The sequence below is a fragment of the Brassica oleracea genome, chromosome C8, assembly GCF_000695525.1.
Source record: "Brassica oleracea var. oleracea cultivar TO1000 chromosome C8, BOL, whole genome shotgun sequence".
NCBI classification, from domain to species: Eukaryota; Viridiplantae; Streptophyta; class Magnoliopsida; order Brassicales; family Brassicaceae; genus Brassica; species Brassica oleracea.
The window spans coordinates 21,287,633-21,302,695 of record NC_027755.1 but is presented as its reverse complement, the minus strand read 5'-3'; the positions used below and the strand labels follow the sequence as shown (position 1 = coordinate 21,302,695).

Here is a 15,063-nt window from a genome sequence, read left to right as displayed (position 1 = left end):
TTGAAACGCTTTTGTATGAATAAAGCAACTCCTTTGAGTACTCAAATGGTAAATAGATCTCTCGATGTTGAAAGAGATGTTTAAAAGATCCTGGTAAGATCTTACATAAATAAGTACTTTGGAGATGTTAATGGTAATGAAGCATATGTGAGCTTATATATCTTGCGAGTTGTATTTGATTAAATATACTTTTTGACACTAATGTCTTTGCAAGATACATCTCATTTCCTATTTATGGAAATTAGAATGGCGTCGAGAACATGTCAGTTCTCTCCAAGGTACGTATTGATTCAGAATTGGTTTATCCTAGAAACTCCGAGTTTGGTATGGTTTTGCAGATACATGCTATTTATAAAGTCGGACGTAAACCGGTATGGTTTTACAATTGGTGGAACCGCGATCTCTTGGCGGTCCCAGAAACAAACTCTGGTTGCGACATCTTCGAATCATGCAGAAACTATTGCGCTTCACGAAGCATGTCGAGAATGTATGTGGCTTCGGTTAATGAGTCACCACATACAATAATCAAACATAATAGTCAACGAGAAAAAACAGACGAAAATATTTGAAGATAATTTGGTTTGTGTTGCTCAACTCAAAGAAGACTATATCAAGAGCGACTGAACAAAGCACATAACCAAGAAGTGGACATTGAATGTGTACGGTCATGCGACAATCCGGCTGACTTGTTCACAAAAGTTTTTCCGTCTACAACATTCCGAAAATACGTCTATGGTATCAGAATGCAGCATTTGCGTGACCTATGATGAGAAAACTATGTCTACTATTTTCATGAGGAGATAATAGCAGTGTATTTTTTTTCTTGTCAAAGTTTTTGTTCCAATAGATTTTTCTATGATCAAGTTTTTAACGAGGTACTACGTAATACAAGTTGGATAATCGAGGGAGAGTGTTAAAAAATAATATCAAATGGGATGATTATCCTCTCGGTAAAGTTGACCGACTTGACATATTATTATATGTATTTCTTCTCAGAAATATCTGAGTTTGACCGACTCATTTTCTGTATAAATAGTGGTCTTGTGTTATAGAAAAGATGATCAATCAAGAATTATAGTTTCATTTACTCCTCTCTTTCTACGTTCATTTCACACACCCACACTAAATATATATCTATCCTCTTTATCACTCGTTGTCTTCTCCACTTTTCACATATATACATAAGACAATAACAATACTATAATAAAACTATAACCCTCGCCTTTTATTTACAACAGTCAATTTTATTTAGCTTTTTGGAATCTTGCTTCCTTGTTTCTCCAAATTAACAGTCAGATTCAATTGTTAGGCAACATCTATTACACTCCGTCCAAGCAGAATATTTAGATTCCATGCTGTTTTCAATAATAAATAAAAACATGATTAATGCATGCCAATGTATGTATAATTCTATGTTGCATGGAAACTCGGTTGAAGGTCCGTTTCATGTTTCGGAATCTCTCGAAAATGCATTTGAAATTTGTTACTTAAAAGTCTCGGTTTGGAAACTTAGTGAAAACCTGCGTTTATGTTTTGGAAACTCGTGTTTCTATTTTGAAAACGCTAGAAATTTTCAATAGGTTATGACTTGTTGTTATGATTTTTATTTTAGTTATATTTAATATTTAAGTACTGAATTTTTGTTATTTTGAAATTTTTATATGATTTTAATGTTTAATGATGACTTATTTTATTTCCGTATGGTTAAATAGAATGGATATTTGTTTATTTGTATTCTAAGATATATTAAACATATAAAAATAAATGCAAATATTAATCAGTTACATATTTATATATATATATATATGTGTGTGTGTGTGTGTATATATATATTTATTTAAAGACGTTTCTAAAACGTTTCCAAAGCAAAAAAAAATCGAAAATCACGTTTCCACGTTTCGAAACGGTTCGTTTCCGCGTATCCGTTTCCATGCAACCTAGGTATTATTTACTAATAAAATAATATCCATTTTATTTTGTATTTACTATTTCATTTATATAATTAATCTGTTCAATGTAAGATGTAATAGGTTTATATGGTTTTGGCTTCAAATTAGTTGGTAATGAATAAATTCATCTATGTCAATTTTTTAGTAGTCTGTTGTGAATTCAGGAATATAACTCGATGGATCTGACGCAAAAATAAAAGAGCATTAAAATTAAGCAAAACATTTTATATGGTTTTTAGTTAGTTTGCGAATGATTCATAAACCCTAAAATTCATGATAACTAACATCCTATAAAAACCTTATTTTATTTTAAACACTTGAATAATAGAACCCTGGACGGTAAACATAAACAAAACATGATAAAAAAATAAAGAGAAAATGATATTTTCTTTAATATATGCTCTTTTCACATTCCACTGATTCACGTCGGTCTCTTATTCATTACATTCAATATCAAGTAGACAATACATACACACAGGATGACAACAAAGACAGAGATCGTTACGGGTGGACCACTTGGTTGATCTGAGTTTGGGGCTGTGGCTGCACCAGCTGATGGAGTTTGACTCTTGAGCAAGAACGAACCATGCCTCCTACGAGGGGGACAATGGGGAGGCTGTCACAGTTGCAGATCTCGATCATGAAACCATCAGGGTCGTGGAAGAAGAGCTGGTCCACTTGGATCTCTCCTTCTTCCACTTTAGACCTCACATAGTCTATCTCCATTTCCTCAAGCTTCTTCTCCACTGCTCCCATACTTTCGCACTGCATTTTCACAATTAACAAGTCTCTTCTTTACACTAAAATATGCAAAAATCGCCACATATATGCACAAAACAGAGTAACAACTATATATACTGGATCAATATATATATGCTTGTTTTCTCATTCTCTCTCAACACACAATATATGTTTCAATTCTCAAAACCAAATGGTTTGTTCTCTAATCCTCGGTAAGAGTTCTATTACACAATTATAAGGACCCACTTTTCTTTTTACTGATCTTAAGGGAACATCTATAGTCAGAGCTTGTATGCACCCAAATTATGTTTTAGGGTTTAAAATGCAAAAGTAAAAACAAAAACAAAAATGGTAAAAAAATAACCTGGAAAGAGATATGATTATCTTTGGGGTTAATTTCATTTTTCTTTGGAAGTTTCTCACGTTCTAGGGCACGCAAGAGGTGTATTCCAATTCCATGTCCAAATAACCTAGACCCAAAAAAAAACATTTTTAAAACTCATTTATAATTTCTGTAAACTCTTCCAAAATTCAGATATAACTAAGAGAGGGTACCAAGCGCCTTCAAAATTTAAAGATTCAGGTCTTCGAATAGGAAAGAACCCTAACACATTTTGGTAAAAGTTCATAGATTCTCCAATGGATCGGCACAAGAGAGACACATGGTTCAGTGACGTGAGATGGAGAGGGTTCCTGCGTTTTCCTTCATCTGATCCCGAGATAACTTCTAAGAAACAAAAAGCAACGATGCCTCCGATCAACAAGAAAACAACCCAAATACAACGGCGTCGACGGTGATGCAGATTGATATAGATATATGTACTTGTACGTGTATATTTATATATAGTCGTGTAGAAGGAAGTTAAAATGGATAACTACGAAACTTATCTGGTAATCAACGACTTGACCATGCTGGTGTATATAAGCAAATGGTATTATGTATTTTTATGAAATATAATCTTCATAACGTAACAAATTAGGCCTATAACTACATAACTCATTTAATTGGTTTAGCCATTATAGGATTTGGATATTAGAAACTAATCAACATGATTAACAATAGTACGTAGAATAAATTAATAATAATGTGTGCTAGCTGTTGAAAAGGAAATATATATGCAGTCAAATCAATGCAACCCGTGATCGAAATGACGATGATATACGTAAAATTAATTAATAATGTTTTACCAAAAAAAAAAAAATTAATTAATAATGTGATGAACAAACAACTAGCTAGCTGCTACTATACACAATAACAACTACGACATATATAATAAGTAATTGGTGAAAATCTATGAAATTGGGCAACATCATTCGGAAGATGTTGTGATCTTGAAGCTGCCAGGATGAGTTCGACACGTAAAAAAAAAGCATACAATAGAGATGATTCCAACAATAGATACGGTCTTAGAGTTCTAAATCAAATTTTTAATTGAAAATAATCAAATTAAAAGTTTTAGATATTTGTTTTGTGTTAACCCCTCCAACGATAGAATCAATTAAAGGTTTTAAGTTTCAAAATACTAACTAATCAGAAATGAGAGAGAAGGAAAAAAATTGAGTGTAATTTTTTTTTCTTCTTAAAAATACTAACCAATCAGAAAGTGACATGTATTAACTTAGAGTTGATTCCAAAAATTCTATTTTTAGAACCATATCTATTTATTTTTTTCTTTTTTTAATTTAATTTTGAGCATACAATTAGATAGAACCATGAGATAGAACCTTCCTAGATACCCATTGGAGATGGTTTAAGTCTTTTGTTGTCTTATCTTGTGTATAAAAGATTTTGTTTTTTTTTTTTGATAACTTAGATTTTGGTCTTCTGTCGCCGTATCCAGCTCATTTTAGGCTGTCCCAATTAGCAAACGATTTTGTTTGCGATATTTTGGGGTGTGTCAAAATGTTTGTTTAAAATGTCTTAAAGGTAATTTGAAATAATAATAAGATGTTGATTTTTTGGTCGTCTAAATAACTTATTAGCTTTTTGTTTTTGAGCAGATGTTTTAAATAATTACTAGATGCGCGGATGTTTGTTTTCACTTTTCTATACATAAATTATTGTTTTTAAACATTAGTGGTATATATTTTTAACGTTAATCATATTATTAAATGCTTATATAACTATTTAAAATACAATAATGTTATATTTATCTTATTGTATTTGCATTTAGTTATTAAGCAAATTAATATATTCATGAGAATACATATTTGAAAATTATTTTGTATTTAACTTATGCTAAATTATAACCCGTGTTTCAAAGTTGTATTTCTTTTTACTAATATTTTTTATGCTTATTCATTTTAGATAATATATTATTGTCTTCATTTTAGATAATATATTAATTTTTAGACATGTATTTTATAGTTTGTTAATTTTAACCCGTTCTATCATCATATTATATTTTTAAAATAAATAGTTAATATTTATGAAAATAAATTTATAAATTTATCAATTGAATATCATTTTATCATATTTATTTAAGTAAATAATTGTATTTTAACATGATCATGACTATAAAGTAGATAAAATAGGATATAATTTATTTATTTTTAATTTTATAAACAATAAATTAAAATACATTAAATTATTGTTAAAATATTTTTACACAGATTTATTAGAATTTTTGAAATATAATATATAAATATATATTATATTTAAAATGAAAATATATTATGATTAAAGTAGTTACAAAGATTTTATATTATAAGCTTTAAAGAAATACATGTTAATTTTTATACATGTATTATATAGTTTGCTAATGTTAACACATCTTACCAACGTATTAGATTTTATTTTTGAACATAAATATTTTATACTTACGAAAATAAAATATATAAAATTATAAATTTAATACAATTTTATTATATCTACCTCAATATAATAATTTTCTTTTAATATGATTGATTATGATTATATAATATATAAAATATTACAGAATTTTTTATTTTCATTTTATAAACGATTAGTGAATCCATTAATGTATAATAATATTTCAAACGAATTTCAAAATTAGTGAAAATATTTAAATATAATTTCGAAAATGAAGATCTTGTAAAAATCTTTTAAAACAGATTTGTTAGAATTTTAAAATAAATATATTTATATTTAAAATGAAAAGATATCAAAAGATATTATGATTAAAGTATTTTAAAGATTCTATGTATTACTAGTCTTAATAAAATACATTTAATAAAATTTCTAAGTGATGATCCAAATTTAAAAAAATCATACACGAAAGAAGTCATGACTTCTATTTTAATATATAAAATTGTTATGAATTATTATGTGAATGTCCATATAGGCCCATAAGCCCATCTTCTAGATGTTCTAAACCCTAGTCTTGTATTCCTATATATATATGTATTGTGGTATATGGAATAATAATAAGAACAACCGTTCTTCATTTTCTCTTGATTTACAATACGTTATCATCACGAAACCCTAGCTGTGAGCAAAACTTATTAAAAAAAAAAAAAAAACTTATTTCCAATCTCCTCGTACCTCCGATCTCCTCATCTTTATTATAACCGAGATGTGATATCCGTAGACGTAGCTCCGATCTCCTCAGCCTCATTATTAATTGCGATAAGTGTTTTTTTATTGCTTTATCACATAAGCGTATAAGAGCAGAATATATTTGATTTATGCATGTCTGTTTGATATCAATCTTACTGCTTATCATGCTCGTTACAATAGCATCTCCAATGTAATACTCTATTTTCTACTCTAAAATAGAATAACTCCAAAATGGAATTGAATTTTGCTCCAATGTATTACTCCATTTCCTACTCCAAAATATAATATTTTTAATATATTATGTTTTATGTTAATAAAAAATTAGTAATATCATCTTTCATTTATACTATTTGCAAAATAGTCAATTTTCATATGTATGATCTTTTATGTTTTATATCATATATCTTTTGTATGGTGCTTATCTTTTATTTTTTATTTTTATATGTATGATCTTTTATGTTTTATATTATATATATTTTGTTGCATAAAATAGTTCATTAGATGGATATTTATATAATTAAGAAATATTAACAGTAATTTTTATAATATATATATCAAAATAATATTTATATATTTATTTATAATAATATTTTATTAAAAACGAAAATATTTAAATATGGAAGACCATTTTATTAATAAAAAATTTCAACTCCATTTTGGAGTGAGATTTGGAGTGGAGTTGGAGATGATTTTACTGCAAAATAGAGTTTGGAATGAGTTTTGGAGTAGGGTTGGAGATGCCCTAAACCGTAGATTCCATTAAATATGATATTATAAATTCTATTTAACACATAACTGTGATTTCATCGCATTGATTAAATAATGTTACTAAGCCACTAGTATCTTCCCACCATGATTTGGATCATTTATTGTAGTATGGTTTAGTTATAGTTATTTTACGAGATTTTGATCCGCGCTTGGAAAGCGCGGATTTTTTGGATTATACTATAATACAAAGTCTTATTATATCGAAAAATATAATTTTTAACAGTTATATAATCTACGAATTAGCTTATTTGAGATTTTATATGTACACTTTTACGTAAGTTTATTTTAGGCATGAGAATTATATCCGGATCAAAAAAATAAACCGAACCGATCCAAAAATATAGGTTTAGTTCAGGTCCAGAGAAGATAACCTATTGCGTTTTTTTTGGACCCGCAGGTCTTTGTTTGAGTCCGGATTCTACCTTAGACCCGATCATAAATATGTTGTGTTTATTAGGTATATTTGGATATTTCAAATATGTTTCCGGTAATATGGATAGTTTTTTTTAAGTTTTTGGTTTACGACTATAGTTTTTTATTTCAGGTAAATTTTCAAATTAAAAAAAAATTGGGTATTTTTCAGTTAATCGTATCAGATTTTGAATAAGATTTTGAATTTTTAGGTATTTGAATTTTTTAGGTGTTTCTTTGGAGTTTTGAATATTTTTTAGGTTTTTTAGATATTTCGATTTTTTTTAGGATCTTAAATACCCGAACATATGTGGACCCATTATGTCCATATCAGATCCAACAACCTTTTGATATACATTTTTAACGTTATTGTTCAAAAACATGGTTGATGAAATATTTTTCTGAGTAAAGGTATCATAAGGAATAATATTAGGATCCGTTAAAAATATTTAAAATATTATACCAAAAAAAATAGTTATACATGACTTCAACAACTTTTTTATATTAGATTTTTTTAAGATTATTTCTCTTTTAATAGTATTGATTCGTTTTTAAGTGAAAAGTATATAAAAGTATAATATCTAAACCAATAATTTTCAAAATCGTGAATAATCAATACTGATATCGTGAAGTCGGGTTAACTTTAACAGAACCAATGAATTTCTACATTTTTGTGAAGGTAACATGAATATTCAGAAAACTTATTTTTAAATATGAAAATATATATCAAACCATAGACGGTTCAAAGTTTAGTATATGATATGAAATTTTAGTGGAAAAGTTTATATATGATATGATTATTTTATTATCAAAGAAAAAAAAAGTTAGAATGTACACATATATGTCGTGTAACTTCTCTTGCTTTAAATCATATATTATATGATAAAAGTGATAATATAAAACATTAGTTTCAATGCTTTTACGATTCAAAATCAAAATGGTAAATATAGTAATAGTAGTGATTAGGATTTATGAGATTTGAATAAATAAAAGAATTTAATAAATTATTGTTAGAAAAATATATGGTAATATATTGTTAGTCTAAATTTAAGGTAAGACCAAAAAATAATGAGATAAATGAAAAGGTCCAAACAACTTTTATAGGTAGATTTTTTAAGATTCTTTCCTAATAGTATTGATTAACTTATAATCATCGAATATCTCAGATGCTTAACTACAGAGATCTTTGTGCTTACAGATTTGGTTTGGTTGATTGTTTTGCAATTGTTTTAATCGTTACTAAGTAATAATTAATCCCGACGTTGTCTCCGTGGCCCAGTGACGTACCTTCAACCTCCAATATATTTCCCGATGAAATAAACATCTCGGATATCTTCAATATTCTTTGACAATTAAGATAAGTACTCGCAATTAATATTTTTGTTCTCTTATGCTTTTATTTTATTTTTAGCGAGAGATATTTGTGGTCACGGATTTATTTTATTCGATTTGTTCAGATGTTTATCGATTATAGTTTTGTGGTTTTAAATGGTTCAACGAAAAAAAGGGGTTTGGTTGTTTGGTTCTGCATAATTGTTTAATTTGGATAGATTAAAAATAATTATTGGTTTGAATTAATTTAGTACATCGGAGGTATAATGTAGGCTTTGTTTAGTTAAAAGCCTAGTCAAAGTTTACTGTATAATATAATAGAATATATCCAATATATTTGTGTTGGTTTATTTAGTTTTGAATACGGAAAAATAATTCTGATTTGATAAAATTGTGAACGACTAACTAGAAAGTAATAAAGAACTGTTTGTTGGGTTTGTTTGCATTAGTTATATTTACTGAATTTTGTTTGCATGATTTGGATGGTCATGTAGTATATTAACTCACATGCTTATGCTCTATAATGAATATTACACATGGAAGCATTAATTTATAATTGTTTATTTGATTGGTTATATTATATTGGATTTGGAACTATTTTTATGTCTAATATTGATGCCATGTTCCATGAGCAAAATTCTGAACATCTTAGGTTTATACATGTTGCTCGTAAAAGTTCAAATTTGCATGGAAGTCCTAACTTGATGAGAAACAAAAGCGTTTCCAATACTTTGATGTCAGATCTCCGACCGTAGTTCTTCCGCAGTCTCATCTCCTACCATAGTTCTTCTTAGTGAGATAAGTACCATTTATATGTTATGTTTCATGTACATAATCAGTTACATAAGAAAAAATAAGGTGCATCAAAAGAAACAAAAGGAAGAAGTAAAAAGTCAGTTTCTCCCTGACACAGCTCCCAATGCAAAACCCTTGGCAGGTCCCTGGCCGCTTAACCGGCCTGAAACCACCGTCGTTTGCTGCTGGCGAACCTCTCCTCCCCCCGCCAATCCCACCTGATCCTCCAGACAGCTCGTCATCCCTCTCTCCCCAACACTTTCCACCACTATCCTCTCCACCTTCTGCTCCAATTTCCACTGGTCCTTCTACAATACATAAGGGATCTAAGTACGCTCTCTCTACTATTGATGCCACTATGGCACCGGTTGATTCTCTGAACTCAGCTCTCCCTCAATTTGGTACAATCTCCTCCATACCAAAAGAGGGGCTGGAAAACCAAACTGGTCCAATTCCTGGATCTGAGAAAGTAACTGTTCCACACTCTCGATCTGAACCTAACATTTCTGAAACCCTAAAAACTATCCCACCAAAAAACTCCCCCATTTTCACAAACAAGGCATCTTCTCACCTAACTTCCCCTTTGACATCAACTACCTCTGAGCTCAACCCTAATGAACATGTCTCTTCATCTCCTCCGCCTTTAGCCACTTCCTCTGCTCCCCTTCCCAAACCCTCTTCCCAACCAGTGCGTCAAACTCTAGTCGAAAGACTTCGCCTCTCTGAGGACAAATCTCTTCAGAGACTAGCCCCTGTTACCATAGCCCCCTCAGGCAGACCAAGGGTGCTTATTCCAGATTCAATTTTCCAAAAAGGTGTTGATATCCATAAGGACTTCATCATCTGCTACTTTAATGGTAAAGCTCCGCCCTTTAGCCAGACACAGAGCATTTTCAACCACCTATGGGGAAAAGGGAAACGTTTGGAAATTCACAACAATCCTGTCAACAGAACGGTTCTAGTATGTATACAGAGTGATTACCTTAGACAGAAGATCTTGGAGAAGAACATATGGTATGTAGGAGACTCCATGTTCCACACTGCTCTTTGGTCCTCTGTCCACTCAAAGAATACTCCACCCTTGAAAGCAATCAAGATCTGGGCTCCCTCACGGGTGTACCGCTAGACCTGCGCTACAAAGAGGGTCTTAGCTTAGTTGCTGGACTAGTTGGAGACCCCAAAGAGACAGACGATTTTACCTTGAACCTTGTAAGCTTAACTCTGGCTCATGTGAAGGTTGAGGTCGACCTAACTAAACCACTACCCTCTGTTGTTGAATTTGAACGCCAAAGTGGAGAGGTGGTTGAAGTCTCTGTCCATTATCCTTGGGTTCCACCCACATGCTCTCACTGCCATGAACTTGGTCATATTGTGCGGAATTGCCTTCTCTATACCCCTCCAGCTGAGGACTCCACTGCTGACCAGGGAAAGAAAAACCCTGAACCTGTCAAGCATAACAAGAAGTACCAGAGTGTAGCTAAACCCAAACAAGGTACCTATGTAAGAAAATATCAGCTACCTTCAAAGGCTGCTGCTCAAATCCAGTACCAATGGGATCAGAGTCTCCTAATATTAATCTGATCAACAACTTTGCTTCTCTGGCCTCTAACGAAGGGGCCCCTCAGATAGTGATGTCCAGTGGTCGTATTGCTGGTTCCCAACTTCTTTCTCTCCCACCCTCATCCAACCCTTTCTTATTTCCTGATCCTCCCCTTAGACCCTCCTTAAAACGATCTCGCTCCTCACCCACCCTGTCCCCGCCTTTAACTTCCCAGCCTACACCTTTTCACCAATTTAAAACCCCTTCAAAAACCTCTCAAAACCCTTTGTTTCCCTTCACGAACTCCCCCTCGCTTGATGTCTTAAACCCCCGACCCTTCAACCAGACCCTTTCCCTTACTCTTCCTCCTCCTCTCCCCTCTGCCCCTGATCCTACTACAACTTCTTCTTATGTTTTTCCAGTCTCTCCTATTCTTTCGGGAGAGCAAATCAACATTTCTTAATGAGTGTAAAACTCTTTTTTTGGAATGTCTGGGGACTTAATGAACCGGCTAAACACGGACCTTTTATTTCTTGGCTTAATATTTATAGACCCCTTTTTGGTGCTATTCTTGAATCACATGTTAAAAAACCTTCTCTAAACCCTATCTTATCTAGCCTTTGCCCAGGATGGTGCTTCACTTCCAATCACACCTCTGATCCTGATGGCCGAATCCTTTTAATTTGGAGAGACTCCCTAAAGGTCCAAATCCTTGCTCAATCTAACCAATGCATCACTTGCAAGATTGTTTTCCCAAACCAAGCGCCCATCATCTACTCTGCCATATACGCCTCAAATCTAAGTGCTGATCGAGTTGACCTCTGGGCAGAGCTCATACAACTCCAGTCCTACCTTGATTTAGAAAACTGCTGCTGGGTTTTGGGTGGTGACTTCAATCAGATTCTCTGGCCTTCTGAACACTCAAATGGCCACCTTAATACTCCAGACAGCCTCATGTATCAGCTCCAAGACTGTCTACTCCAACTTGGAGTCTTTGATTTGCGCTTCATAGGTCCTGCTCACACCTGGACAAATAGCCAACCCTCAAATCCTATCTCAAAGAAACTCGATCCTTGTCAACCCCTATACTGTCGCAACTTTTCCTAATGCCCTAGCCTCCTTCCTCCCTCCCCTCATCTCTGACCATGCTCCTTGTATCCTAGACTTAGCTTTCTCCCTACCAAAAGCTGGAACTCAGCCTTTGGAATTAATTCCAAAACTACCTGACAAAACACCCAAAGTTTGCTCAGCTAATTAACGATGTGTGGTTCCAAGCCGGTTCTGCATGCCAAACCCTTACTCAGCTGTGTTGGAAATTGAAACTGATAAAACAAGATCTAAGACAACTAAACAGAGAGAATTTTTCACAAATTCAAGAGAGAGTGAGTGATGCTAACCGTTTGCTTCAGTGTGCGCAGGTACAAGCTCTCCAAAATCCTTCTCCTTTGACATTCCAGGCCGAGCGTGATCTACACCAGAAATGGATGTTTTTGAGAGAGATTGAAGAGTCGTATTTCTTACAAAAATCAAGAATAAATTGGCTTAAAGAGGGGGACTTAAACACAACCTTTTTCCACAGGATCTGTCAAGTTAGAGCGAGCTATAACTGCATCCGAGCCTTCTTGTCTCAGTCAGGTACCTCCGTCACTGACCCACTGGAGATGAGTGCACTGGCCATTAACCATTTTCAATCAGTTCTGGGACCACTTCATCTTATCTCTCCACTTATCTCCACTGGCCCGTACTGGTTTATGGATCTCATGGCTTTCACCTTTCCCGAAGAACATAGACAGCCAATGATCTCAATCCCAACAGCTGACGAAATAAAGGCACTGTTCTTCAAGCTTAACCCAAATAAGGCTCCTGGGCCTGATGGTCTTACCTCTGGTTTCTTCAAAGCTTCTTGGGACACTATTGGTGCTGAAGTCATTATCTCTATCCGACAGTTTTTCTTCTCCGGCTTCCTACTTGCAACAGCAAATGCGACTATTTTGTCACTAATACCAAAATTTCCAGGAGCGGTAAAGATAACAGACTTCAGACCAATCTCCTGCCTAAACACTGTCTACAAGGTGGTCTCGAGATTGCTAGTCAAGCGCCTGAAACCTATCTTGCCTAAACTGATTCTGCCAAGTCAAACAGCTTTTGTGAAGGACAGATTACTAGTGGAAAACACCATTCTTGCCAGTGAGTTAATCAACGGTTATCACAAGAACAATGGGGCTAAGAGAATTACCATCAAAGTGGATATTGCAAAAGCTTTTGACACCCTCTCTTGGGAATTTTTGTAATCCTGCCTCCATGGACTCCAACTACCCCAGCAGCTGATCTCCTGGATTAAAGCGTGTATCTGCACAACAAGCTTCATGATTGGCTATAATGGTACGGTCAATGGTTACTTTAAAGGCAAGAGAGGTCTCAGACAAGGTGATCCACTTTCACCTTATCTGTTTGTTATAGCTATGAACTCTCTATCTCATCTGCTAAACAAAGTTGCCTCTCAAAATAGACTCAAATATCATTCTAACTGCAAGGCTACAAAGCTGACTCACCTCTCCTTTGCGGATGATCTTCTCATATTCATTGACGGCTACATTGAATCTGTCCAGCTAGTCCTACAAATCCTAAAAGAATTTGAGCTCAGATCTGGTCTAGCTGTTAGTATGCAGAAAACAAGTTTCTTTACCTCAGGTCTATCAGTTGCAGAAGTGGAGACAATTCAAGCCTCAACGGGTATGACTCTAGGTTCCCTTCCTGTCCGCTACCTAGGTGTTCCTCTCAACTCGAGGAAGCTCTCCCTCACCAACTGTGAGCCCCTAATCCAGCAGGTTAAAGCCCGGTTCTCCTCCTGGTCTGTCAAGTCTCTATCGTTTACAGGTCGGCTTCTCCTTATCAAGACTGTGATAGCTGGAATAACAACATTTTGGTGTTCAGCTTTCATTTTACTCAAAGCCTGTATCGCAAGAATAAATTCCCTATGCAGTATGTTCCTGTGGAAAGGAAGTTTAGAAGGTCATCACACAGCTCGGGTCTCTTGGGAAACAGTGGTTCTTACAAAACGACAGGGTGGACTAGGAGTGAAGGATCTTTATACCTGGAATAAAGCGTGATGTCTGCGACTAGTATGGATGTTGTTCTTCAGGGAGGACTCAGTGTGGGTAAAGTGGTTCAAGGAAGTTATTCTCAAAGGCTCGATTCATAACTACTGGACAACAACTCCAAAGCAATCATACTCATGGCTCGCCAACAAATTGCTAAAGCTGAGAGACACTATTTTTCCCTTGATCAAGCTTCGGCTTCAAAATGGAAATGCAGCGCGGTTTTGGTTTGACAACTGGACTCCGTTCGGCAGACTCTATGACTATCTCTCCGCCTCAACAAACCGTTTGGGTATCCCTCTCAACGCAACTGTCTCTTCTCTGTCTAGGAATGGGCTGTGGCAATTACCACCTGCAAGGTCAGAAAACCAACTTCAGTTACACTGTCACCTAACAATTGTGCAGTTAACTACTGAGGAGGACTACTATGAATGGGAGCTAGATGGAAAGAGATCAACAAAGTTTGAAACGGGAAAGCTTTATACATACCTTTGTGAAGAGCGAATGGACGTTCAATGGCATAGACCAATCTGGACTTCTAGAGGTATACCAAGACACAATCTCCATTCTGGCTTGTGGTACAAGATCGACTTCCTACACGCGACAGACTGATCAGATGGGGATTGCAAGTTGACCAAACTTGTCTCCTCCGTAACGTCGTCTCTGAATCTCGGGACCATCTCTTCTTTGATTGCAACTTCAGTTTCCAGTTATGGAGCCTCTCAGCCACGAGGATCCCTATCGCACCGCATCGATCGTGGGCACATACCATTCTGCAGATGTCATCTCTCCCTCCTCCACAAGCGACCAGACTACTTACTCTCCTTGCTTGGCAATCTACCTTATATTGGGTTTGGACCAGACTACTAGTTTGAATAACTCTCTTGGTTTATTAACATCAATTACAGA

General features: G+C 34.1%; 1 protein-coding gene and 1 long non-coding RNA gene across 2 annotated transcripts; both read right to left on the bottom strand.

Moving 5' to 3' along the window:
* Positions 1 to 2,354: 2,354 nt before the first annotated feature.
* Positions 2,355 to 4,301, bottom strand: LOC106308931. Its single transcript, XM_013746032.1, has 4 exons — positions 4,285 to 4,301; positions 3,246 to 3,512; positions 3,055 to 3,160; positions 2,355 to 2,714 (listed from the first exon to the last, which is right to left on the bottom strand). The coding sequence occupies exons 1-4, from the start codon at positions 4,299 to 4,301 to the stop codon at positions 2,451 to 2,453; spliced, it is 654 nt and encodes a 217-aa protein (XP_013601486.1). The 3' UTR covers positions 2,355 to 2,450.
* Positions 4,302 to 13,750: 9,449 nt separating this feature from the next.
* On the bottom strand, positions 13,751 to 15,006 carry LOC106310914. The gene is made up of 3 exons (XR_001263887.1): positions 14,644 to 15,006; positions 14,151 to 14,506; positions 13,751 to 14,046 (listed from the first exon to the last, which is right to left on the bottom strand). It is a non-coding gene; the product is annotated as an uncharacterized LOC106310914 (long non-coding RNA).
* Positions 15,007 to 15,063: the final 57 nt, after the last annotated feature.

What these genes read in the sequence shown, in the direction of transcription:
- LOC106308931 (XM_013746032.1), bottom strand. An exon ending in TTAAATTTTGAAGGCGCTTG is followed by an intron (nt 3,161 to 3,245) that starts GTACCCTCTCTT and finishes TTTTGGGTCTAG; the next exon opens with GTTATTTGGACATGGAATTG. An exon ending in ATAATCATATCTCTTTCCAG is followed by an intron (nt 2,715 to 3,054) that starts GTTATTTTTTTA and finishes GTGAAAATGCAG; the next exon opens with TGCGAAAGTATGGGAGCAGT.